Source organism: Erithacus rubecula (assembly GCF_903797595.1).
Source record: "Erithacus rubecula genome assembly, chromosome: 3".
Taxonomy (NCBI): domain Eukaryota; kingdom Metazoa; phylum Chordata; class Aves; order Passeriformes; family Muscicapidae; genus Erithacus; species Erithacus rubecula.
The window spans coordinates 124,690,590-124,717,072 of NC_136689.1; the positions used below are offsets into that span (position 1 = coordinate 124,690,590).

Consider the following 26,483-nt stretch of genomic DNA (forward strand, 5'->3'; position numbering starts at 1 on the left):
CTGAAAATGCTACTGAAGCAAACAGCAACCACTAGTGGCACAGAGGCAAATGAGACAGGAGTGATCCTGCTCTCATGGAGAAGAGAAAAAGGCAAACGGCTGAACTGAAGTAATCAACATGAACTTGAACCGTGGCACAGGGCAAACATGTGGCATGCCGTATGGAAACTCAGAACAAAACAGAAAGCTTGGAACAAAATGAAATTAAAAATCTGCTTCTATTTCAAATTACTCCACTAAACATCTAACTGAAAATTGTGTTGGAAGTTGATATGACTTTGTGACATGTTGTTCCTTGAAGGCTGCCATTTTCCATCAAAAAAAAGGTATGAAAAACGTTTCAATCTGGTTACCTTCTATCCAGCAAGGCTAGAAAACATTAAGTTGTAAGATAAAAAATAACATTATACCATTAGTCAGCAGGAGATAGCTGTTCAGCCAGCATCTATCATAATGTTTTCAACAATCCATAGATATCAAATGCCTGGAAAAGAGGGCCAGTAATCACTCCAAGTATGGATTTTGAGCTTTAAATGTGTTTGATAAATTAATTTTTTTAAAGACAGGCCCTGTGCACCCTCACTTTGTTTACTGTTTCTAGATATAATCTACCTTAGAAAGGGCGACCAAATGTCCACTTCCAAAATAAATAAGCCTGGAGCATTAGGGCATTCTGTATTCTGAGGGATCCTCTGCTGAACAGCTTCTCACTAAAACATCCCTGAAAAAGTACCTAAGCTGTCAAATAGAAGTCTTAAAGTATGACTGATTAAAAAAAACCAACAAACTTTCTGTATAATTTCTAATAAGTACCTGAATGAAATCAGACCAAGAGTCAAGGGGAGTTAAAATGAAGAAACTAGAGCACCTCTCCTATGAGGAAAGACTGAGAGATCTGAGAGTATTTAACTAGGACAAAAATAGTAGGCTCAAGGAGGAATTAATCAGTGTATATAAACACTTGAAGGGAGGGTGCAAAGAGGACAGAGCCAGGCTCTTCTCCATGGTGCCACAGGACTAGAAGCAATGGGCACACAGAGAAACACAGAAGAAAAAAGCTTTGTACTTTGAGGATAGGCAAACACAGGAAGAGGCTGTGGAGTTCCTATCCTTGGAGATATTTAAAGGCCATCTGAACAGTATTCTGGGCAACCAGCTCTAGGTGTCCCTGTTCAAGCAGGGCACATGATGAGATGGCCTCCATTGGTCCCTGTCAACCTTAACCATCCTGTGACAAACAGATGACTTATTACCAGCAAGAACAAAAAAATCAGGAAGTAGAGACAAAAGAAACCCAAACAACACCACCACTTTTATATTCATTAGGGCAATATTGGATGATATTTGCCAATAATACACCTATTTGTCCTATAATACACCTAAAGGCATAATGAGACTAGAGGGCTCACTCCACCAAGCTCAGCTACCAGGCCTAAAGACAGCCCAAAATGGTTACACATTAAACTCAAACACACTTGCAAAACTTAAGTGTAAAATCATATCCATAAATTTTCAAACTTCCCCTCTTACATTCATTAAGTTCAGAGAACTGATTTCCACTGGCAAATTCTACAGCAGTGTCAGTGAATGACCAGAGTGGGAGCTGAAACAACCATCATCAGAGCAAATGGCAGAGTGCAGTCTATTCGTGCTCTCTGTCCTCTAAGGAGTACCACAAGCACAGAAACACCTCCTAGGTTATGCAGTTTATTTGCCTGCCAGCATGAGATTCTTCCCTACAGTAACTTTTAACACTTGCTTTTGCCAAGTTAAGAGCAGTGTGTTGCATCTAAAGAAAATGAGTTTACAATGAACCCACACCCCCCATATTTTGCAGTGCCCAGTGCTGCAGTGTATAACAGGGAAGGTGCCAAATTGTTCAGACAACACACCAGGCCAAAACTATCAAGTCAGCAACATAACAGCACCTCTGAGTGCTGGACCCTGTACCAATATTCCTAGTGCCTTGCTACAGCACAGCATCCTCTCCCCTGCTCAAGGCACAGCTGATCAGTCCTGGCATCTCACAGCTTTGAGAAGTCCAACTGTGCCACACAGTAGTGATGTGCAAGAAACAGCACAAGCTGTGAATGACTGAGAGGTAATTATTTGAACCTCCTACTTAAATAAAGCTTTACACCTAACCTAGTCTCTTGAGAGATCCTGTTTATCACCACACTTCCACCCTGCAGAGGATTTCAAAAGGCTACTCCAACCATGGTCATCTGAAAGTGTTCACAAAAATCCAAAAAGAGCAACCCTATAGGTGGTGGTTGAAAAACTAGTGACCATGATGAAAAACAAGTGGAGAAAATGCCCAAAGCTGATACAATCATCCTCTATCCAAGCACCCAGTTACATAGGATGAGTTGTCTCAAAAGCAAACTGTGTGGCTCCCATTTGTCACCAAACACATTTAGGTAAAATATTTTTGGTGTCATCTTCTACTGGACAACAGCTTCCTTGCAAGGTTTTCTACACAAAACCTAAAAACCCCAAAAGCAGAGAGTTCATAAACATTTTTCTATATTATCTGCTTCTCATCCAAAAAGGCACTCACAAGCTTTCAGCTATGTTTCTCATAGAATGAGACCAGGAAATCAGCCACACAAACTGCCCAAGATTAGGAAACATAGAAACATCGACCACTACATACCTATCTCAAACAGATAAAATATAAAATAATCCCTTACTTACAACTTGATGAGAAGTTGAAAAGACCATTAAAACAGTTTTATTAAATTAATCAGGTAGCACTAAAAAAATTAATACATGACAAAGATGACTGTTCATATAACCCTAGCTCTTTCACTTTGTCAATGTACATTGTAAACAAACTTTTTTTCCCAGACACTTTTTGTTTCCATATTTAAACAGATGTGTGTGCTTAGCACCTGTAAAACAAAGTCATTTACTTAAATAACTGAGTACAGATTAAGGTACTTTTTTTATATATAAACTTTCAAAATACTGTGACTCTTTTACATTATTTAACATACAGAGACAGAATCCTCATATATGGATTTTAAAAAGAACTTACTTTTGCATTTAAGCAAAGAAAGAGGGATTTGCATTTGCTATGTAAGTTTCTATGTGAAGGTACATGTGTACATGTACATACTCTGTATACATGTCACTTACAAATGTACTTGGTAAGGACAGAAAAAGTCCTAAGGAAAAAAATTTAACACATTTAAAATATCCATTAGCATGACAATAAATATAGTTATACAATGCAAAGGTCTATAACATTCAGTGTATTAAAAAAATGCTATGAATGAGGAAAATATCTTGTTAGAAATACCCATATAGGAAATTAGAGACAAACAGGAAAATCAGGAAAGTTCCAACAGTTCAGAAACATTGTAAAGCCACTTCACTGCAGTATTTCACACAGCATATACTTTATCAGAAGTCACTCAAAATACTGTCTTCATAAAGCTGAATGAATTTCTCAACAGCACATACAAAGTGAAGCTTTGAAAAGGAATGGGATGTTTTGTTACATGAATAGGACTTGCTGGGGAAAAAAATAAAGTTTTGTTTTTATTTTAAGCATACAAACTTTTCTTTCAAAGTCTTACCTATTTGTTTCCTGTACTGGTCAACAGGAGTCCTTGATGTAGAGGCATCTTTTCTACCCATTGTTTTCAATCCAAAAATCACTGTCAGTATCAGAAAACAAAACAAAACAAAAGAAAAACCATAATATTATTCCTAAATAAATTACTAACAAAATCAGTTGCTTATAACATCAGAAAAATGGTAACAACCAATATTTACATGATTATACACAAAGACATAAGCCTTCCCAGAGTACAGGGAGACACTGGAGTTAATCATCACTATTCTGAAGACTATTAGATACATTCTAAACATACCTTTTTCTCCACTGCATGGATTATTAACATTACAGAATGCCTGTTAGTTTGAATGAAAATAAAGAAAAAAAGAAAGGATTTAAACTGATTGCACTGTAATTCAGCTTTTTTACCACTGAATTACATTCCCATATAATTTACTTCTTTAGTAAACCAGGGAATGAATGCAGTATTGTGAGAAATATTTCCATTATTGAAAATACATTTACACCACACACAGGAGTCGGAGTTGCTCAGGAAACCCACCTGCAGACACAACCTTCCAGCCACCTTGAGAAAAGAAAGGAGCAGATACCTAGAGCACAGCACCCCCACAGTCATCTATCTTCCTGCCATGGGCTCCAGATATCTGTGAACGAAAAGAAGTGGAGAACAAAAACTGAGAGCCAGGGCTGTATGCATTTTACACCTCTCAGGCATGGTACTGATAGTTTAAATCACCTTCATTGCATTTAAGTTACAACCATGCTGACTCTTGAATGGGATTCTCATGTTGCACACCTCCTCACAAGGAGGTGACACTAGGATTGCTCAAGGAACTGCATAATCATCCATACAAAGATGATCTTTCAGGTATACTGGTGCTTCCACACCATTCATGTAACTGAACAAGCATCATCTGAACAGTGCTCTAGCAAATTCCTGATGTATCTTATAACATGCAAAACCTTATGGTTCCATATTCATCCCTCACAGGGCTGCCATTCAAGCATCAGATTCTACAAACAAGCCCATTTCACTTCTTTTTCCCTGGTTAATAAATAACTGGCTGATGCAGTCATGCTTATTGCTCAAAACACTGGGATAGAACCATTTTGGCTGAAATGAAGACATTACTCACCATGGTGATGATGAGCCCCACCATCTGACTGCCTCTACAACACAAGAGTCCCAACATCAACACTGACACCAGAGGCCTGACGTTTTCAAGAAGAGTCAGATTTACTGCTCAAGCACAGAAGATGTACAGCAGCCAACCCCTGCCTCTTCCCACTGGCCCTGGCGAGCACCATGCCAAGGGAAAACTCTGGCTGAATCATCCTGGGTAGCCATAAACCAAGTGCAGATTGTGCACATATGGCCGTGCACTATCTGCAAGAGTTGTACTTTTCTGTTAGGCATACCCAGCTGTGCTACAGTAAGATGAGCATCCCCTGAGCCTGCCAAGGCACGCTTCCTGGGAAGTGCAGCTCTGGAAGGCACTGAGATGCCAAATCACGAACCACAAAGCATGCCATGGCACTGCTGAACACCACTGCCAGCATCCCAAATTTAAAGCATTCACCATCATTTTCTTCATAGCTTCAAACATGATTTAAAATATAGCTGTAGGAATGATGCCCGCAAATTATTTGTGCATTTTAGAAGCACAAAGTTTATTATATTATATTCATCTGTTCCACAGGAATTACTGTCATTTAATGTCATGTGACAAATCCAGGCTCCTTAATTTCATTTGCGGGACACATGGCATAAAATGAACTTGGATGCTCCAAAGTCAGCAACCTTTTTTAAAACATATTCAGGAATAATAACAAGGTAGAGAAGAGTGGCACTAATTTTTAATCCGAACTGAAAATTCAATTATAGTGTTCTAATTTTTCCATACATTACTTTGGTATTTGGAATTCTGAGAATACTCCCTGTTTTATGTAAAACAGGTAAGCAGTGAACTGTAATTCACTGGGTCGTTTTTCTATTCCCCTCTATTATGCTTCACAGAAATTCTCTAGACTGGATTCTACTTTGTAACACTCACATCATCATAATTAAAAGGGAAAAATAAATTACTGTTTGAACTTTCCAAATGAGGAGGCAAGAGATACATTTTTACACTGCAAAACTAGTTCTTGGCTTTTTTATGCCACTGTTAAGAGACTGTTTTGACTTGCCTTTTGCAATTTCCATAGTCAACTAATGGTTTATAACAAAACATCAGCTGTAAAAGATTTTTGCATTTTTAGCAATGCCAATAAAACAGACTAAGAAAACACAGGCAAAAATTATTTCCTGACTTAAAATAAGCCACAGAGATTTGCCTGCATGGCTCAGTGTCACCAACTCTTGCATCTAGAACCTCAAGTCCTCTTTGTTCTTCAAAGGGATGCAGTAATCATCATTCATTTCCACTGCTTTGATGGTTACATAGCAAAGGCCTGAGAAACCCATGGAGACACTGGCACACAGAGCCCAGTGTCTAATAAGACAGATATTTGCATAGAAGATCAGCCACAATTTAGAATGTGTTGTGATAGATGTGGAAGGGGAATAACAAATCTATATTAGCATGTACAAACCCAGATTGTTTTCACAATTTAATTCCTTGGAGACTACAGCTCATCACCTTCCTGCCATGAGCTAGACTTAAACTAAAATATGGATTAATAAGAGGTAATATTTATTATTTATGAATCTTGCTGTAGGAGTGGTTTTCAATGCAACTTTCTAACTATTTATTGATTTATAAACTGGAAACCTTTGTCAGTCACAAAACTAATTCTCCCCACTTAAAATGGGAGTGGTCATCCCACAGTAATTGGTGATCTTTACTGTAAAAGAAATTTACACTCAGGTCTCTGGCCCTTTTGCTGCTTCTGACATCAGCAAATGGAGGATCTGGCTTCTCCTGCATTTCTTTGCCAGACCAAAGGGAAAGGCAGCACATTGTGCTGCAAGCTGCCCAAGCAGACTTCAAGTCCCTAAAGTTTTAATGACTACATAACCATTTTAAAAAACACACAAAGGACTTTGTCACTGCTCCTTTTACTGGCTACTGAAAATACTTGAAAAGTAATTCCAGATAATATGAAAGCAATGTGAGCTATCTTCAACTTTCAAGCTTTTATAAAAGATGGTTTTAAGAAAACAAAGCAAGGGCCCATTGAATGATGATTTTTGTTTATTTCTGCTTCAGAGATACTATAAGATTAAAAGATATCATTGTTTTTGTGATACTCTTCATTTTTTTTCACTCCCTTCAGCTTCCCCTCTAGTAATTCACCCCTGAAAGTTCCACACTCAGAAAAAAACCCCACAAAAAACACACCACTTTGTTTTTCTCTTCTCTTACTCTTAAGCAGTTGCTAATAATAATGAAAACCTATAATAAATTGCTTATTATCACTTCTAATTGTCAATAGCATTTTGTGAGATTAAAACCAGTCCTAAATGTCCATTTCAAGTCTGGCTACACTTTAAATCACAATCTACTGTTCTGGATATATACGTAGCATTTTCTACACCCATTAAAAAAATTTAAGCAATTACTTTAATGAAATAGAAATTTACTATGAATTACTTTAGAAATGCTAATAAAAATAAGAATAGGATATATATACCGAGATTGCACTTTGTACATTATTGGTGCAATATATACGATTAGTAAGTGATAAGCCTTAAAATGCAAATCAGTAAATACTCAAAAGACATGCATAACTATTTGCATGTGTACAAACTTTCTTACCAGTCACTCTTTAACAGTAGGTTGCCTAAATATTAACAGTGGGCACATTAAAGACATAAACAATGAAACAATGACTAGTTTTGTAGCTGAAAAGTAGTTAGCCAGCAGAGAGAAAAGCAAGTAAAACTTCAGGACAGAAAAGAACCACTGCAGAATGAAAAGCTACTGGACCAAGTCTTTGGCATCTGTACATACGCAGAGGTTCCCCATCTTGAGTTGCAAATAGATATCTATCTTAAAAATAACTCCTTTTTTGTTTGTTTTGTAGGATGTAATGCAGGTTGAGCACCTGAACTCCTAAATTGAATAGTTTTTAATATGATTCAAAGATGCTATGAAAACTTACATTGAAGGAACTGGTCTTCTTCCAGTTAATTCCATAGCTGGTACAATAACTGATGGATATTAAAATATTTGCAAGCTGCAAAAGAGCATACATAGCCTTTTACTCACCTCAGGTAAAATTCAAGGAGCACATCAGATTATCTGCAAAACTACTATCCCAAAGAACTGGTAGCACTACATTTAAAAGTGGAAAGTCATCTGCAAGTAGATATTTAGGAAATTGCTGCTGCTGGTTATCACAACTGGCTTTTTTTTGGTTGTACTATTGGATTAATTAAGGCCTGTCTACGCAGCAGTAGAAGCAGCTTGCAATAATTAATCTCATGTAGATTAATTATTTCACCATACTATACCCATGAATTTAAAAATCTTTACTATTATTACTGCCTTAAAAAAAACTTCTACAAAATATATTCATTTTCTTTTGGTAAGTCTTACAGTACTCTTCCATTCCTCTCAAAGAATGAGACTATTATTTCAAAGGAAAGAGTCCCCTGCCCATGGTGCTTCTTGCAGAATCTATCTCTGCTTTACCTGGGGATTTATTTATTTTTCTGTTAATAAAAGGAAGGTAATACTCCTTTCCTTAATTTAATCTTGAAAGCAGCAGAAGTGATTTAAATTTAATTAAATTTAGAAAAATTAATCAAAAACACAGGATCCATAAGACTAGTCAGAACAGATATTAAAATAATTTCAATGTTCTACACAAGGACAAAAAACATCGTACCACATCCCAAGATTTAAACCATATAGGAACTACAACTTTTACTCAGACATACATCAGGCTGCTTCATAGCTTCATGTAAGCACTAGGAACAAAACACACATTGTTACTTCCAATTAGTACCCTCTGCAGCCCAGGGAAAGGAGCTGTTCTGTTGTTTTTTAGCTATATAGTACCTACAAACTGCATGAAATTAGCTCTGCATTTATTTAACAAAAGTAATAAACAGGTAATAGTTCACAGAAATTTTCAGAATATTCTCATAAATGTTTCAAAATCTTATTGTGAAAAACTAACTTCATCAACATCCCAGATTAGTTTCACTAAGTTTCAGAAATGTAACTGAGACACACAAGCTACACAGAAGCCCATCTCCACTCCCTTTGCAATGGGGCAAGAAAGAAATGTAATGGTAAGGAATCCAAATCACCTCTAGCAAACTTGATTTCCTGTTATGTTCCTAAATCTCCCCAGATAACATAGGTGGGATTATTTACACCCAAGTATTTGCAGTTCTTCTAGTGAAGAGTCTACATGCTTTTGTTAAACACAAAATGTTTTTAAACATCTGAAGAGCTGACAAGATTATCCTCAAATGTACTCACAGCTAGAAAAACTGATTATTTCAAGGGTAGCAAAACCTGAATAGGATTTTAAAAGGACTTCACATTTATGCAAAATTGCTTTCTTAAGCAAAAACAGGCTACTAAAAATGTTGAAAGGTTCCTCCCATTCTCAGAAGAGTACGGTTTGTCTCTGCTTCTACAGGATGAAAATGTAGTAGGCCAAAACACTTATTATAAAAAACAATTTATAAAAGCATTACTTACACAGAAGAGATCTATTTAGCAATTGGTGTTATTCTTGTTATAAAAAATAGGAAATTTTGTAGAAGAATATTCCTAAGTGTAGTGATTCTATGTCCCTTACATTTAAGGATGTTATGCCTTCAGAGAAAGATTCCCTAGTCACTTCAGAGATGGGGAGAGGTACACCATATGTGAAACATATACTCAATTTAATATGAAGATATATCTTCATCTAAACACATTTAAAATTCCATTAACATGTTCAAAGAGAAACCTTTTCCACCCATTTTTATCAATCTGTGATGGCACTGATGTGTCAAGAAAATATCCTTAAAGAAGTTCATGAAGGAAAAAATGCATGCAGTGGTTCATTTCTGCCTTGCCAGACAGTTCAAAATGCAGCACTTCTCATAGGGAGGAGTAACCTCTGCTGAAGGAAAATTACACAATAAATGACACCATATGCAGTATTTCAGAATAATGTTCTTCAAAATAAGAGAGTCTGTCTAAACATTTTTGAGGGGGTGGGAAGAACATGGGACTACTGCAGAAATCAGAGTTGAAAATGGTAGAACAGACACTGAGACCATCCCATTGCCCAGAGTCAGATCCACCATGGATGGATGCAGCTCTCATGGGAGAGCCTGTGGATGCTGCACAGGTGCAGGGGGGACATCACCACCACACAAAACACACTGAAGCACAGCTCTCTGCCTCAAGAGTTGATGAGCCAAGAGCAACAATGAGAAACAATTACTTGCTCTGTCTCAGTTTTGAAGATCATTTAAAGACCAGCAATTTTACTCCCTCTTTGATCCCTATCACATACCCATTCAGTACTTTTCTTTTGATAAAGTAGGGATTATTTAAGTAACAGGTATAAAGACCTTAAATTTCAAAATCAGCTGAATCTGCCTAAGCACTTCACTTCCAACAAGTTATGAAGCTGCCATCCTTAAATTCAATAGTCATGTATGGTTTTACAAAAAAAAAAAAACCAAAAGAAGAGTCCTGTATGGTTTTACTTCAAAATCTCACAGACTGTTTTGCCCTCCTAGGTCTCACAGGAAGGGAAGAGTGACTTCTTTCCCTCCTTTAAATGAAAAATTAAGCCCTCTATTCTGCCATCTTTAGTTTTGGGAACTGACAAAAATTCTATTTTTCCTAAATGCTCCTTCTTTCCTGGGAGTGCCAAAAGCCACGGCCTTGCTGTAAGTCTGAATGCTTTAATTGTATACACTTGTTAATTTCTCATTTGTAGATTTTTAAGCTTAGACTCATTTTTGATGGAAATGAAATTCTGATTTCTTCCTCAAGTGAGAAGAAGTATTCAGGGATTATCCTTCCCTTCAGTATACCATTTTAAACTATAGTTCTTAATCATCCAGAAAACAGTGTTTCACAAAGTTTTCAACACTGCAAAATGAGATAATGACCTTTATTGAAAATCAGTCTCGTAACTTCTAGAGTTATTCACACACACACAAAAATTGGAACAGGTAGCAATTTCATATTTATCATGTTTTTGTTTCTATGGTGCCTTTCTTTTCACTTGCCTTATCTTAAGACTACTAAAAATACAAGATCTCAGAATAAATTATTAAAAAACAAATAGGTTTTTTAAAGAAATAAATCAAAGCAAGACAGTTTGAAAAAGCTGGAATTTTCCCTTTCTTTTCATTCTCTCACACTGCTTATAAAAAAAAACCAAATAAAATATGTGTAGCTAAGTCTCAGCTTAATTTTTTTCCATTAATTCTAATATTGATATCCACTTTCCTTGAATATGTCTATCATTCAAGCAGAAAACCAACTCTCAGCAAATAAAATTATCTTAATAAATGAAAACCAGAAGAGAAAACAGCCACAAAAATGCCATGCAGGCACAAAGCTGGGAGGCAGACAAATGTGCCCTCCTGTAACATATTGCACTGTAATATAACAGTGTCCCATCACACAACTTCAAGCTGTAGTACTTGCCAAAACTGGTCACCGTATTTATAGACTAATGACTGCTTCCCTTCTTACCCTGAGCAAGCTTCCAAAGGTTGAAAGCACTCTACAAATGACAGCAGCAAATAATACTTCAGTCCCTACTTATGTAGTCCCTACTACATAAACCTAATGGTAACACTTCAGCAAAACTGAATTGTTAGTTCCATTACTAAACCTGGTGTTCAAAAGGACTTAAAGGGTAATCTCTACATCTAGCATTCAGAACAAATGCACATTTTTTTTCCTTTCTCTGAAGCTACTGCAGCTCAGTAAGTATTAAATAGGATGATCTATGAATGAAGAAAAATAGTTTTAACAGTTTTATGCCATTTTTTTGTTTGTTTCAAATGCCATATTAGGCATTCAGGAAACTCAGCTTTTAAAAAGAAAATCATCTAGTCTAGTCACCAAGCAAACGAAACATGAAGGGTAAGGAGATTTAATTTGGTGAGTTTTGTGTGTTCCTCCATTATTCAACAGCTAACTAAAGACAAAGTAATCACAGAATTGGTCAGATTGGAAGAGACCACACTGGCTCATCTGGTCCAACACCCCTGATCAAGCAGGGTCTTCCCAGAACACATGACACAGGTCTGCATCCAGATACAGATCCATAAAGATCAGAACATAAAGTTGGCATGCATTTCATCAGCCTCAACACAATATATCCCTTTCTTTCTTTATTTAAAATTGAAACAAAAACCAGTAGATAACCAGTAGCTAACCTAGTGTTAACAGATAAAATGTAAAGTTCGGCCCCACAACACTTAATAATGAGCTTAATAGTCAGGCTTAGTGAACACAGACCCATAGATGTTAACAGCAGCATTTCCAAAACCAAGAACTACTTGGTTTTGAAGGATTAGGCCAAAACTGGGTGAAAAGTTTAATATGGAGTAAATAACATCAGCTCAGTAGTTTCCAAAGCAGTTCAAAACAATAGGCCAAACACACTCTCTGCAGATTTTATCTAAATTGCTCAAGATTTGGCTGTCCTGAAAACTACCTAGAGATCCCATTAAAGGCAATGATTTTTAAGATAAAGTAATAGCTTACATGATACCATCTCTTTGGGAGCTTTATGCTGTATTCAGGCAAAAAGGGGATCATAAAATCATTGATATCTACCTACCAATCTGAAACTTGAACAAAGATTGAATTAAATGAATGGATCAAAATCAGGCTAAAACCTTTATATGTACCAAATAAAAAAATAAGCTTTGATAACCATCAGAAAATCTGGTACACTTTCCTTGCCTCATTTTAAGGCAGAAAAATTTGTGGCGTGCAGCTGAAAAGGCAGCAAAACGAAAAATCATCCACCAGCAGAAAAGTATCAGCTGAAATAGAACATCATGTGAACAGCTGAAGATTTTGGATGAAACCATTTGTGCAAATGCCTGTTTGGGCTCTTTTCATGGCTCTTCCCACTAATGGGAATAGGGTGGGATGAGACTGCATCTCCATCTCTTCCCTCTGCTCCTGAATAGCGTGCAGATGTGTGTCATAAGGAAGAGATTTTGCTTTAGGGTTCATTGTCCAAAATAATGCCAAAAGAAAGGATGACACTGAGACAAACACATTTTCAGAAAAAGTACTGTTTCGAGTCACTCAGTATGAGTGAAATTCTATTTACCATAAAAATACTAGTAAAATACAAAACTGAACACATTTTGATGGTGGCTGCTTTAGGAGAGGGCACATTTTTTTAAGATCCTGGATTCTGGTACGTTAAACATTGGCCTCTTCTGGCCTAAAATGCATCTCCTATACCACAAACCAGTTACAAACGGAATAGCTGTAAGACTGCTAAAAGACATAATCTGAAAAGCAGTTTGCAAGCATTTCTTAAGGAACCTAGCCTGAAATACAACAGCAGATGACAAGCCACACCATTCACTAAAATTTCCTTAGTGCATCTCTCTAAGCAGTAGTGGTGTCCTGGAGTGATAAACCCGGACAAGGGGTTTGTACATGTCCTTGGCTAGAGTCAAAGTAGAATGTGTGCTTCTGCCATAAAGTTTTATTAGGAGAAGTAATTGCACTGCCTGAAATCTAGCTCTGTAGGTGACATACAATGAAAAACCTTCTAGAGCATACAGTAAAATGAGTTCAGGTTGATTTTCTTAATAGCACACCAACATCACAAGAAACTGCAGGTCTGTCCTCTTCCTGATACAATTGCACAGTCTGGCCACTACTGTACCAACAGTGCACAGCTCTGTAACTAAGTTTAAGGAAAGCTGGGTCAACTCTGATAATGAAGATGCCTCCTCTTTTACCTTTAAGAAGACTATATCCCACACACTCAGCTTTATAGTTGTTTTCACACTCATCTACATATATATATATTTTAATAAGGTAATTAAATAAAAACATGTAACAGTAGAGTACAGGGCAAACACCCTTCCAGCTCTTCAATATTTCCAGTAATGACAGTGCATAAATGTGAAGGCTCAAAACCAGAAAAGAGACAAGTCTGTCAGAGAGCCATCACCCTGTGCTTTTTCCTACACATTATTCTCTCCACAGTCCCCTCAAGGGAGAGTACATATTCTATAGTGTCCTTCTATGGTCAGGACACAGAATTGAACCAAGCCTATACAATATACATTACTTGTGTGCAATAAATGACAGAATACAAATGCTTTGAATTCCTTACTCTGCATATAAGGCTATGTTTTAGTACAGCATCCACATTTACATCATAATTTCCACGGGTCCATATAAACATGCATGAAGATAAACAGGCACTCTTCTCAAGCAGAACTGTAAGAATTCACCCAGAAGCTCTGCTGTGTAAATTATTTCAGATGTATTTTAATGAAGCCATAAAAGATATTAGCAAGTGTGCTGGGAACTTTAGTTTTAAATTATTATGATCTGTTACTCTAACAGAAGTTATTAATATTATTTAACCCCACTGGTATACTTAAAATGAAAATAGTTTCAAGATTTTTTCAATAGGTTTTGTTTCTATAATATTTTTTCCAGAGTACCCTTCCTGTTTAGCCTGTTGGTCTCTAGCTCTGTATACACAAAAGATAGCAAAATAACCCAGGCTTTCAAATTATTCTATCTTTCAGAATAAAAAGCAAGCATCAATCTAAGAACACTTTATTTACCGTTTCACTCCAAATTACAGAAAGATTCATTCATAAACTAAGTAGCATGTCAAAAAATTCCAAGGAGAGCAACATCCACCCTTGCTCTTACCATTTTATGATTTCAGAATAAAAACCACAAAACATTAAATTATTAGTTGCTGCAATTCTTTGCAGTTCCATTAAAATAACACTAAAATTTGTTGAAAAGACATATTCTTGAAAGCTTCCCATGCTGCATATATATACAATAAAATAGAAGCAATACTTTTCATGTCCTCTGCAAAGGAAAGAAATGACAAATTCACACAGACCCAGCACAGCCTTGCCTAGGACACTAAACAGTAGCATGCAGGAGGGCCTCTGCAGCAACCAGGTGGGAGGGAGAGCTAACAGCTGACTGAGGTAAGACCGATGTGTGGACAGAAACATCACAGCAAGCGTGAGTCCAAGCTCAAACCCACCTCCTAACAGCAGTTCTACTAAAAGAACTAAGGTCTTTCAGGACCTTCATCATGCTTACCAATTTTTCAGGACATGTCTTCCATAGAAATAAAACTAGATGAAACACTCTTGCACTGGTTTTATTATTTAAACCATGCTCCTACCTCTCCTCCCCTTGGCAGCCCCAGCCCTTCTTGCCATTGCCCTGCCCTCAAATTCCCTTTGTCTACAGGACCTTGCTCACAAACCTCTAAGTCTTCCCTCAGCCACCGCTCTAGATAAAGATAAAAATTTTCCATGCTGCACACACATCCAGCATTCCTTGTTACTCATCACACGCTAACAAACTACACTCTAACACACTTAGGTTACCATTATTTCAGCCATGCTTTAAACTTCATCAATCCAGCTATCACTAAACTAATTCAACATTTGCCACTATTGCTTGTATATTTACACACAGACAACTGACCAAAACAGCAAGCACATCACACCTTATTCAAATCCTGGGAGAAGTCCCCACAAGTTCTCAATGACTGCCAGTGGCTCCCAGCCATTACTTCTGGGTGCTGGCAGCTTACCAGCTCTTTATCCATTTTCTTGTTACTATACAGTCCTAATTTTAAGATTAATTTTAGTTGACTAAAAGTAAATCAAGGACCTAACCAAATGTAAATATTAGCTATATAAATAGTGTGTTTTCAGTTTGACAGCCAAGACACAAAAACAAAACAAGTAATCCACTGCTTCAGGTTAACAATTTCCTTTTGGCAAGAGCGTAATACAAAACTGGTCTAGCAATAAAATAAGTGACGCAATCTTAATTGGAAGCAGTGTAACCATCTCCTCACACAATGAGAGCAACACACTGCCTACTGAACAATTTCTACAGCATACATATTACATGAAAGAAAGATCTGTGGTTTTTAATATAAGCTCTTAGGCATGATCACTTTTAAAAGCAGACAAAAGTCAAAGAGTTTAAGCAGAGATGGTGATATGGTTAAGCCAATTAAAGCCAAGCCCGGAAATGTCCTCCACACTGACTTGGTACAGTGACAAATTGAAAATATACATAATTTTTAAAAGTTTTAAACATGTTCAACTTAACTACAGAGGAGTCTCATCAACAAGCTCTGGGTGTGTGAGAGGCTTTGCACACCTAGTTGCTAGGTGTGGCTAGGGTAAGGCTAGTTGCTGACACAGGTGCTTAATCTCCTACCACATTTTAGGAGGCTGTAAGAAAAGACAACAAAAGAAGGTATGTTCTGTGCCCAGGACCCAGGACCCGATTCCCAGCCTCTACACCAGCACACAGCACCCTAGAAGAAATGTGAGTTCAGGTGAGGGAAGTGAACTGAGGTGCAGGTATTGCCAGCTCCTCCATGCAGACTGCAATCTGAGGGGTGGGGAGAAGCGACCAGCTGGCACCATCTTAAACTACAGCGTTTAAGGCTTCTAGAGTACATCTGTCAGAGCCATTTGTGAATAAATTTCAGCACAAGAGTTTGTAGAATTGAGAACTTCATATGTAAAGATTACAATGAAAACACAATAGATAAAAGCATAAAAAGCTACAAAGGCTGATTGATAATGTAAATGTGAGAGGGAATTATCATGGGTAAACTTAACCTTTTCTTCATTTGCACCACACAGCACAGCCAGGGAGAAATCAATTGAGACTTCGAAATCTACTACATTTTCAACCCAATCTGTTTCCCCAATAAAAAAAATAAAATAAAAAAAAAAAAAAGTTAATGACATAAAAGGTTATTAATTTGTTCCGCTGTTTATTTTATTTCAACAGAAATACACAAGGATTAATTTAGCTTTCTGGGAAATGGCAATCAAATACAGACAATGCGACCCCATTTTTAATTTGTTATCTTACCTAAGACTAGAAATAACAGAATTAATAAGCATACAACAAACTTGTGTAGAAAATGGCGTGTTTCAGCTGGTCCTCTGGATTTTAACTTTCCAACTACCATTCCCAACACCAACCTACTGCCAACATTTACTGTTTTCCCCTCTCACATTTGTCCTTGCTGCTGTGACTTCTCCACTGTAAGTTTGTGCTGTCAGAACAGTCTTTCCCTATTTATTCATACCAGCTCAATATCTAACCCTGGATTTCTACTGCACCCTTCCTTTCCCATCTCCAATCCTTCTTTACAAACCCTCCTGGGTTTACTTTGACTAATTCATCAGCCTTTATTCCCAATTCTGCCTCTTTTTTGATTGTAAAACATACTGAGTGAAGAATAATGACAAGAACAATCATTACACATGAATGAACAATATTTTGGTGATGTATGAACTATATTTAAAACTGCAATCTTGGGACACAATAAATTGTATTGTGCAAAGCTCCACTGTATTACTGCAGTGTGTGTTTAGAAGGGCAGAATCAAACTTCAAAAATCACTAATGCTGATTTTTAGCCCTGTGGCTAAAAAAAAAGCAAAAGAAATGAGAAACAAAGGAATAGCACAGTCCATGTCAGGAATGCCTCAAGTATTTGCTCAAGTCACTGATTACAGGGGTATCTCTGCACAGCTAGTGATAAAAAAACACCTGGGATTCCATGACATTTTCCCATGACCTTCAAACATAATTCTGAAGAATAAAAATGTATCAGGAATCATAGGCTGTTGCAGATAATTCTGCGATATTAAAGTTGCATTAATGCAAGTTTTATTTGAAAATACACACACAAGAATTTTTTATTCTTCACAGTCATACCAGCGACCATCTATGTTTGTCATCACATGAAACAACAGCTCCTTCCTCTATAGCAAATACCACAGTTTCTCTGGAACTATCTTTCCTTCCTATTTTCTATTCAAAAGGAAAAAACAACAGTGGCCTGCTTACTTTGTGTGTCAAAACCACTTCAATAATAAACCTGATTACTAAAGACTAATAAGAGACACTGTTTGTTCATCTCCTTTACCAACCATACCACGAGGTTTATGTTGTACATAATACTACAGTGATATATGGAATCATCATGTTTGTTAACTAAAAGCAGTTTCACTGTGCCTGTGATTGATAAACTACGGGACTACTAAAACATTAAAAATGTTAATCTTTGTAATAATCTCCTGAAAAATTTTTATATTAATTTAAACCATGGATCATTTTAATATTTAATCATTGCAGACTTCACTTGGAATGAGGATAGCCATTCACTGAAAAGAACTTCATTTTTTGTTTTGAAAAATGATCAGCAAGTATTTATTCAGTAAATCTCTTCACATTTTTTCCTCAAGCCAAATAAACCTCCAAGCAAATGAAAAAATCCACAAGAGCAGAAAAATTTAAGGCAGAGTTTGGGTCAGAAAACATTGACTTTCACACTCCTGTTTCCCAGGAGTAATTGCATTACAACAGTAGTACTGTATGAGAGTCAGAGGATTGGGGGAGACTTCTACTGCAAATGGAAATCACTGGCTTCTTTGTCTATATCTTACCATCATCTATGCTGCATTCTCTTCATGTATCTCATAACGTGTAAACATAATAATTCACTTATTCTTCACAAGTGCTTAATGGACTGAGTCGGCTGCCCACAATGAGATTAAACCAGTTTAGGTTTTTTAATGGGCAACCCGATTTTGCACCATTAGCCCAACTCCTACCCTCTCCTATAATTCACAGCTTGCCTTGCTTAATGCAGAATTTAGATTAATATGGAAATATCCCAAAGAAAAAAACTCAACAACTTCATAGTTATGAGAAAAATCTCACAGAAACTCTAAATTCTAACTGTGATTGACAGTAACTACTCTTGATAGTATCAATCCATTTTGAAAGGTATTTAAAATTATCTAACCAAAACCAACTCATGGTCTAGAGAAACAAAACTCATAGAAATATGCAAAGATAATACCTTCACTCCACTACAAAAATATAAACCAAAGAAAACAACCCTTGTATTGTTTTCTTCATAGGGTCTACTATAAGTGGATGTTTTCTGGAGTTACTGCAACAAAGTACTCTGGCCTTCAGATTCCCTTTAGACTGGGCTGCAGGAATTTGGCTTAAGTATTTTAAATAAGTAAATCCTAAAGATACCCTGGGTGGTACCACAGGTAAATATACTAGTTTACATGACTAGAACTCCATTCTGTATTTTTGACCAATAGTGACGTAGAATATTTTCACACTGGCAAACAAACTGGCTTTGTATCTGAAGAGGCTGCAGAGTCTAACAGCAATTACTACGAAATCCAGAACCAGCAGGAGCGAGTGTAGCATCCTTCAGTGCATGTAAACTTACTCTGCATAGCTCAAATTCATGGGAAAAAACCACAACCAACATAACAAAAAGCAGTAATAAAGCTACTGCCTTTACCCCCAGTTTTACAAAGTATGTATCTCCTTACGTACTACATTTCTCTAAAGTATGTTCTTAAGGAAAGACATATGGAAAAATCCTTGTTATTCAATGCGATGCAGTAATAAACTCTGCAATTTGGTTGCTTGTATCTGAAATGGAAGGTACAGTCCTGTTTATATGACTTTATAAAAGCCACATATATGTCTTTGTAGGAAACTCAAGACAATACTTAAAGCTAAATACAGCAGGAATTTTACCACTGTTAACAGGCATCTCTGCTTTAGTAATCTGATTTGAAGTAATATTTCAAAACCTAGATGTCTGAAGAGCTCCCACATTTGTATTGAAAAAGTATTTTCTGTATTGCTTTTGCAGGTACAGAATACTATTTTAAGCACAGAAAGAAGTCAGTTGTAGAACACTGTGGTACTCTCTTCTTGGCTACATTAATCAAATTCACAGAATTGCCAAGATTGCTGATGAACCACTTGAGGTCATCTACTTGTGCTCATCAATTCCTGGTCAACCAGCATTAGCTACAAGATTATACATAAATTATATCTGAAGTAGACTTAACAAGTTTCCATCTTGCACAATGGCAGAAAAGAAGTCCTAGAGAGTAAATTGTATTAATGCATGATGAAATATCAACAAAAAACAAATGGTTTGTCCCCATCCCATTTTGTACCAAACAGTGAAGTGATTCAGCCAAGAATGACACACCAAACAGCAGTACTTAGGACACAGTTCAATTTTCCCTGGATTCATAGAATTTTGTGTATCTTTTAAACATCACTTTACATAGCTGTCTACTATAGAAGTCATGTATCAGTAGCAAAGGCCACATTAGAACTCAATATATCTTTAATGCCAGGTATATATATATATATCTTTAATTCCATTCTGATTAGCTCCTTATGAATGAGCCTGGGCCCCAACAGGAAGGAACTCAAAATCTGTGAGATGCAATTGAATTACTGAGTGTGAAGGTGTGTGCTGTGTACACAGGCCAATTACACCAAGAAGCCCTTTCAGAGGGGGATTCTGATACTATGATGTGTCCTTGCAACTGTGCGAGCTGCTGGGAGGCGGAGCAGCTTGAGACCCACATGAACAGGGTGGCAGAGAATCCCCTGCCAACACTTCGCATTTAGAAGTTTTTGCAGCTCACATATTCTCACATATTTCTGTCCAGGATTTTCTGAGCACAGGCATGACCAGAGCACTCTGCAGAGAGCACAAAGGAGTCCAATGTACCCGGAACACATCACGCCTGTAAGGCAAACACAGCCAGCTCAACACTCCGGGCTGTTTCAGATTTAGTGCGCACCCACAGCCGGCCCAACACCCCAAGCAGCACTATAGGGCCGGTCCCACTGCACTTGGGGGGGTCAGCACACACAGAGCAGCGGATTGTCCAGCTCCAGACACCCTAACACCTCACACAGACGGAGTTTCACACAAACACCCAACCACACCGCACGGGCGGGCAGCATGTGAGCAGCCGTGCTCAGGAAGGAGAGCCGTGAGCTATCCTCCCGTGGAGGCATCGCAGGCATCGGCCACGCCTCGAACACGGCCCCGCCGAGAGACCTTGCCGAGGGGTTTGTTTCCCTCCAGTTTTGCTGCCTGGCATCCCTGACAGTCGAGGGGTCCGTACGGTGAAAAGGAACACCAAAACCAACCCCAGGACGGCAGTGACTGCCGCCCACGCCCAACATGGCGGCACCACCGCCGACCCTCTCCCACCCCAGCCCCTCCTGCCCGCGGCGGGGGCGGGGCCGCCCGGATTGACAGCGGCTCCGGCCAATGGCGACGCGGCGCGCTGCCCGCCGGCCAATGGCAGCGCGGCCCCGCGGCGGTCAGCGGGCCGGCCGCGCGCCGCCGGCGCCAGTGCTGCCGCCCGCGGCCAATGGCGGCGGCCCCGCGGCCGGGGCAGCGCCGCTCGGGCCGGCGGCCGCGGCCCATCGCCCACCCCGGGACGCGGCGGGTACCTCGGGCCGAGCGGACAGCTCCACCTCCTCCCTCCTCCCTCGCCGCGGCGACTTCCTGCGCTAGCGGGGCTCCCGCACCTCCTGCCCGCGCGTCCCCGCCTCCCGGTCCCGCCCGCTGTGCCCCGGCCCCGCGGCGCGGGGTGCCCGCGGCTCGTTCCTGGCGCCCGGTGGGTTTTCCGGGAAGATGCTCTGGGGCAGGCAGAGAGCTCAGCCACGGAGTGCTTCGGCATACCCCTCTCACATCATCCGCTCACTTTTTACCGCTTATTTCTTGCCAAATTGCTGTTCCAGACTTGTAGAGTGAAAAGCAATTGGCCACTTTCACGTTGTAGAATCAATCACAGAGTGGTTTGGGTTGGAAGGGAGCATAAAAATCACCTAGTACCAGCACCGCATCATCCTCCCTCATCACAAGCCAAATGGGAACTTACATTCAAAATAAAAACACATGGAAAATGATAAACTCCAACAAGTAATTCTTTGGATACCTTGAGATGGGCCTTCGGCGACAGATAATTCTTTTAGTTTTGTGCAAGAAGCAAGCCACTGACTCTCAGAACAGTTTACTAGTAAGTGTTGCTAGTGCATGCTTTGGTTCCAGAAAAATGCCACTTGATAACCAAGTGTAGCAGTCCTCTGTAAAGAAAGATTCACACAGGAGAAAAATTTCCTTTGTTTGCCTCCGCAGCTTTGTAAGAGAAAGCCATACCCAGCTGAACTTTCCATCTTTCTAGATGACATGCACGCAGAGTGGAGCATGAGCCTGCAGAAAAGTTGATTACTCAGCGTTTGTGTCTGGCATACCGAACCACAATTTTCTCCAGTCTTTTCTATAGCAAGCTTAATAGATACTTTAAATGATACAGCTTTCTTAGAATGATAGTCTGTCCCAATTTCGAGTGATGAGACAAAATACTATTTTGGTATACCCTGTTATTTTGTTAAGAAATCTCAGACTAAGAGTGTTTAGCTGCTTTGAACGGGGCAGATCACTTGACACTATCTTACATTTTCTTCCCAAGAAATCTTGTGCCCCTCTGGGACAACAACCACTGTGGACACCTTCTCTGATTTTTCTAACTTCTGTTTTCAAAAATTTTAACAATAATTTAATTTCATCCTTACTCCTAATGGTAGGCCAAGAAACCATGTATGTGTCAAATATTTTAATTCTCAATTTTGGTTCCTTAATTGTTTTAATATTATTCACTTAAACCCAAATCATGATTATGCTAATGGTTATTTGAATATAGTGTTATATAAAAAACATCAGTCATATTCAAATAGATATTACACATGATTTTTGACTGTAGAATCATAACCAAAAAAATTCCATGAAGAAATATCAGGATCAGTGATCTTGGCTGCATTATTTTGTATTATCTGAACCACTGCTGAGGACTTTGTCCATGTGAGTTCTAGTAGCAAAATACATCTGGTTCTAGTTCAGTTTCACCTAATTTAACCTAATCACAATATTCATTTCACTACTGCATTGTTCTTCTAAGTAATAAATCAGTGTATGCCCAGCAGCCTCAATACTTAATATGTAAAGAAGCCATGAGGAATTATGATTTCATGAAAAAGAGCTTTATGGGCACTGAGATGTTTTCACCATTTTAGTTTCACTTTTTCATGTCTTCATCCTTAATCCTCATTTTATGGGAAAATTGTTTGTTTCCCACTGTGATTTTTTTCTGCAAGAAGGGATTCACACTGGTCAGAGTGGAAAAGTCAGAAGGGAAGTTGACTTTTGCACAATGAAGTGCTACTGGCAAACTTGCTGTGCTTTGTGGGATTAGAAGCAGCCTGGGTGGAGTATATGTGTTTTAGGATATTTTTAATTTGTTTCTTACAGTAGTTATAGAAGAAGGGTACTATTACTGTTATGTGACCATAACTGAAATGTATGTCAGAGGGATTTTTGTTGATCTTGCCACACCCATCAATTTGCTGTCATATCCCTGGCCCACGTTAGTGTAAAATTCTAAATGTATTTTTAAATGACATAGTTTTATTTCACAACTTTTTAAAGGAAATTTATCAGCCATTGTTTTCAGTGACTTTCTTTTCCTGTTTTTTCTCCCGTTTTCATTAATTCACAAGATCTTCAGCTTTTTCTGACAATTTGATAAGAATCTGTCCCCTTTTGTTCTAATCATATGCAATAATTTTTGAGTTTATGATTTGTGAGGGGTTTTTTTAACAGAAGCATAGTTAAGCCCATTGAAAATAGGTTTCCTTTTTTATTTATCTTTTGCAAAGATCTGAGAAGCCATTCCTGCGCTTTTAGAGTTTAGTTAGTTTAGGTAAAAGGGTGGGAAATGATACTCAACATCTTTGTTCCAAGTTGACAACACAGATTAAGTCAACATACAGAAAACTGTCTCCCCAAAGTGCAACAACTTGTCTACTGTCTAACATAATGTCTCCTAATGTATGTCTAAACACCAAGTTAAACTCAAAGATGTGAAACAATGTTCTTAATTATTTTTGTTATATTAATTTTGCTATCACCAAGAGTTTTGTCCCATTTCTTATCCTGAACTATAGGCAATATTGCCAATAAAAGAGCTATTTGATTTGGGCTGCCATTCAGGCTGACATTGAAACTTCCAGGTAATACCATACTTCACAGCTTCTAAAAAGTGCAGTATTCCCCATCTAACCACAAAGCTAAAGCTAAAACTCTCTTCATGCTCCTGTCATTTCCTAACAATGTAATTTCTGGTGGCTTTGACAGATACATTCTTACTCTTCTCATATCCAACCAGAACTGCTAACTGAAAGAAATAATCACCTTAGCTCATCCCTTTATCCATGTAATTCCTCACCTTGCATCTGTTCAATGTCTCCCCTATGCTGACTGTATACAGACTTTCCCTTCATTTTCAAATCCTTGCTTCCTATCCTGTCTTGTTTTCACTTAGCTTTTATATGTCATTTCTGGCGTCTGCCTAATAAAGAATTCTATTCAATTACTTCTTGTGTTGTTTGGTTTTTTTTGGTGGGGTTTTTTGGTATGTTTTTGGGGGTTTTTTGGTTTTTTTTTTTTTTTTTGTTTGGTTACTTTTTGTTTTGTGTTTTTGTTTTTGTTTTTTTAACAAGCCCTATTTTGTTTTCCCCACCTGTGACTGTTTCTCTCAAATCCATCCAAAAGAGAGCTACTGTAACTTCATGCTGCTGGTGTGCTGTGCCTACTCCTTTCATGCTTCTCCCATACTTAATATTTTTTCCTGTTAGTTCATGTCTGGTCTTACATTTCAGTTCCAATTTCTTCAGCACAGATACCTTCCTCTTGCTGTCTATTAAGTTAGTGTTTGACACCACTATCCCTAAAATCAGGCATTCCTAAAATCCCTGCAGCGTAGTCCCAGACAAGTGTCCTTACCCATGCTTCCTGCAGGGATAGGAGGGTTGTGGAGCCCATCCTCTCTTCTTCCAGCCTTCCAGCTGAAAATCTCAGCATGATGTCAGTCATGATAGATGGTGCATTTTGTGACACAGCCAGCCTGCCATTAGGACAAACCCTTTTCACTCAACCATCTGATGGTAATGACTTTCAGTGACAGACTGACCTAGGCTGCCTCAAGTCAGTGTGCTGGAGGTGAAAGGCTTCATATTCCATTACCAGGATTCAGAGCCATCAAGTCTGCTCCATCCCACCCCTACTTAATCTGTATTGATAGACTTGGTAGCATTTTCCTAAATGCCATCATCCATACAGATGTCTGACAGTGTTTTCTTGGTGTGGTCAATCAATACTACATTAAATGTTGTCTCCAGTTTACCCTTAATTGTCTAAAGTAGATGTGATATTTTTATTATTTATACAGCTATGCCATTAAATTATGCATTCTAGATTAAAAGAATAAAATATTTGTTTACATTATTATTATTGCTCCAGCATCAACTTTTGGATTTCTGTGTAAAGAAATTAATCTCCTATTGGAGGGGGAAATGGGGACTGACAAGCTCTAGCTCCTGTTGCCTCTGGGACATAATTATGCTTGCAAATACAAAACCAGAAAAAATCATAAGCTTAACACAGTAGACACTCTTGAAAGTTTCATCTCAGCATGAGGCTATGTTTTAATTATTATTTTTTGTCTGCATTGTTCAGATCAACAGTGCACCAACTATAGTAAGTGCTTATCCTAGTTAATTCTTCATGAGACTTATGTCACTGGAAGATGCATTTAATTTATTTCCTTTTGCTTTCCTTAAGCTGGCACGGACTAAGTGGTTATCTATAAACATTCCACAAAGGTTTTACTACTTTAGGGCCAGATCCAAAGCCTGTTGAGTCAAAAGGAAGTCAGAGGTCTTTGGAACAGACCCTATTACAAGACAGAAGTAAGCCCTGATTTGTTTGGGAACCTTGAAAACTAAAATAGGAAAAACTCCTTATTTATATTCTACAATATTAACAGGTCTCCTATATGATAGAGACTTTCCATTCTTATGAAGCAAATTTGGACACTATATGTATTTATATATACAACCCACATATCTATATGTGTATATCCTGATTCTAGCTGAAGATTGATAGCATTATAATAAAATCTTTTTCTGTTGCAATTTCTGCTTGCAGATATTATTCTATGTAATACACAGAATTACCATAACACATAGTTGTTATACCTGAACAACTGTCATCTCTGTTGCAGAATAAGATTTTCTTATTTACTGATTTAATTAGGTAATTACAATTATGTATTTCATATTGGGGAAATAGCATATGTTGAAAATTATTGTGACAATAGTTTGGTTCATTTTACTTAGAAAAGCTAACCTGCTAAGTATCAACATAAGAGTTATCTATTACAGTATCGAATAAAAAGCTCAGATTCCAAGAATGAATGTGGGTCTTGCAATGACAAAATTAACCTAAGAAATGTATTGCCTCCAAATATTAATGTCATCATCTAGTAAACAAAAACCTATTTACAATTTCTAAAATTATTTGTAATATATTTTGAGATCCATACTTGTCAAATTGCATGATAGTCCCAAATTACTAGACTGATACAGTTAAGGCTGTTTGGAAATATTTCTTCTCACTTAAAGTTTGTTTAATGTGAACAGTGTTAAACTTTTATGTAATAAGTAAATTTTATGGAGAGTTGACAAAATGATTCAATTAAATGATTTCATGATACAGACCAAAGTATGGATCCTACAGAGTTTTATCTCACTCCTCCTGACATGTATTTCAGAGAAAGTTTAGTTTGTCACAGACAGCTGTATAATGGTGTCTACATTCCCCAGATTCATGGTTTACATCACAAGTGAATGTTAGATCATTTGATCAGATCTGTATGTGCTGTGTTATGAAAACTTGTCGATTCACTGCTATGCTGCATTTTCTGGGCA

The 26,483-nt window shown here is 37.9% G+C and overlaps 1 protein-coding gene across 1 annotated transcript in view; it reads right to left on the bottom strand.

The window, feature by feature from the left end:
- The window catches only part of TRIQK (triple QxxK/R motif containing), a 57,973-nt gene extending 36,744 nt beyond the window's left edge, over positions 1–21,229 (bottom strand). The window contains exons 1-3 of the mRNA XM_079301570.1: positions 21,108–21,229; positions 4,128–4,230; positions 3,585–3,665 (exon numbers count right to left, since the gene is read on the bottom strand). Coding sequence (XP_079157696.1) covers positions 3,585–3,645 — 61 coding nt within the window. The 5' untranslated portion in view covers positions 3,646–3,665; positions 4,128–4,230; positions 21,108–21,229. The remainder of the gene's footprint in view (positions 1–3,584; positions 3,666–4,127; positions 4,231–21,107) is intronic.
- Positions 21,230–26,483: the final 5,254 nt, after the last annotated feature.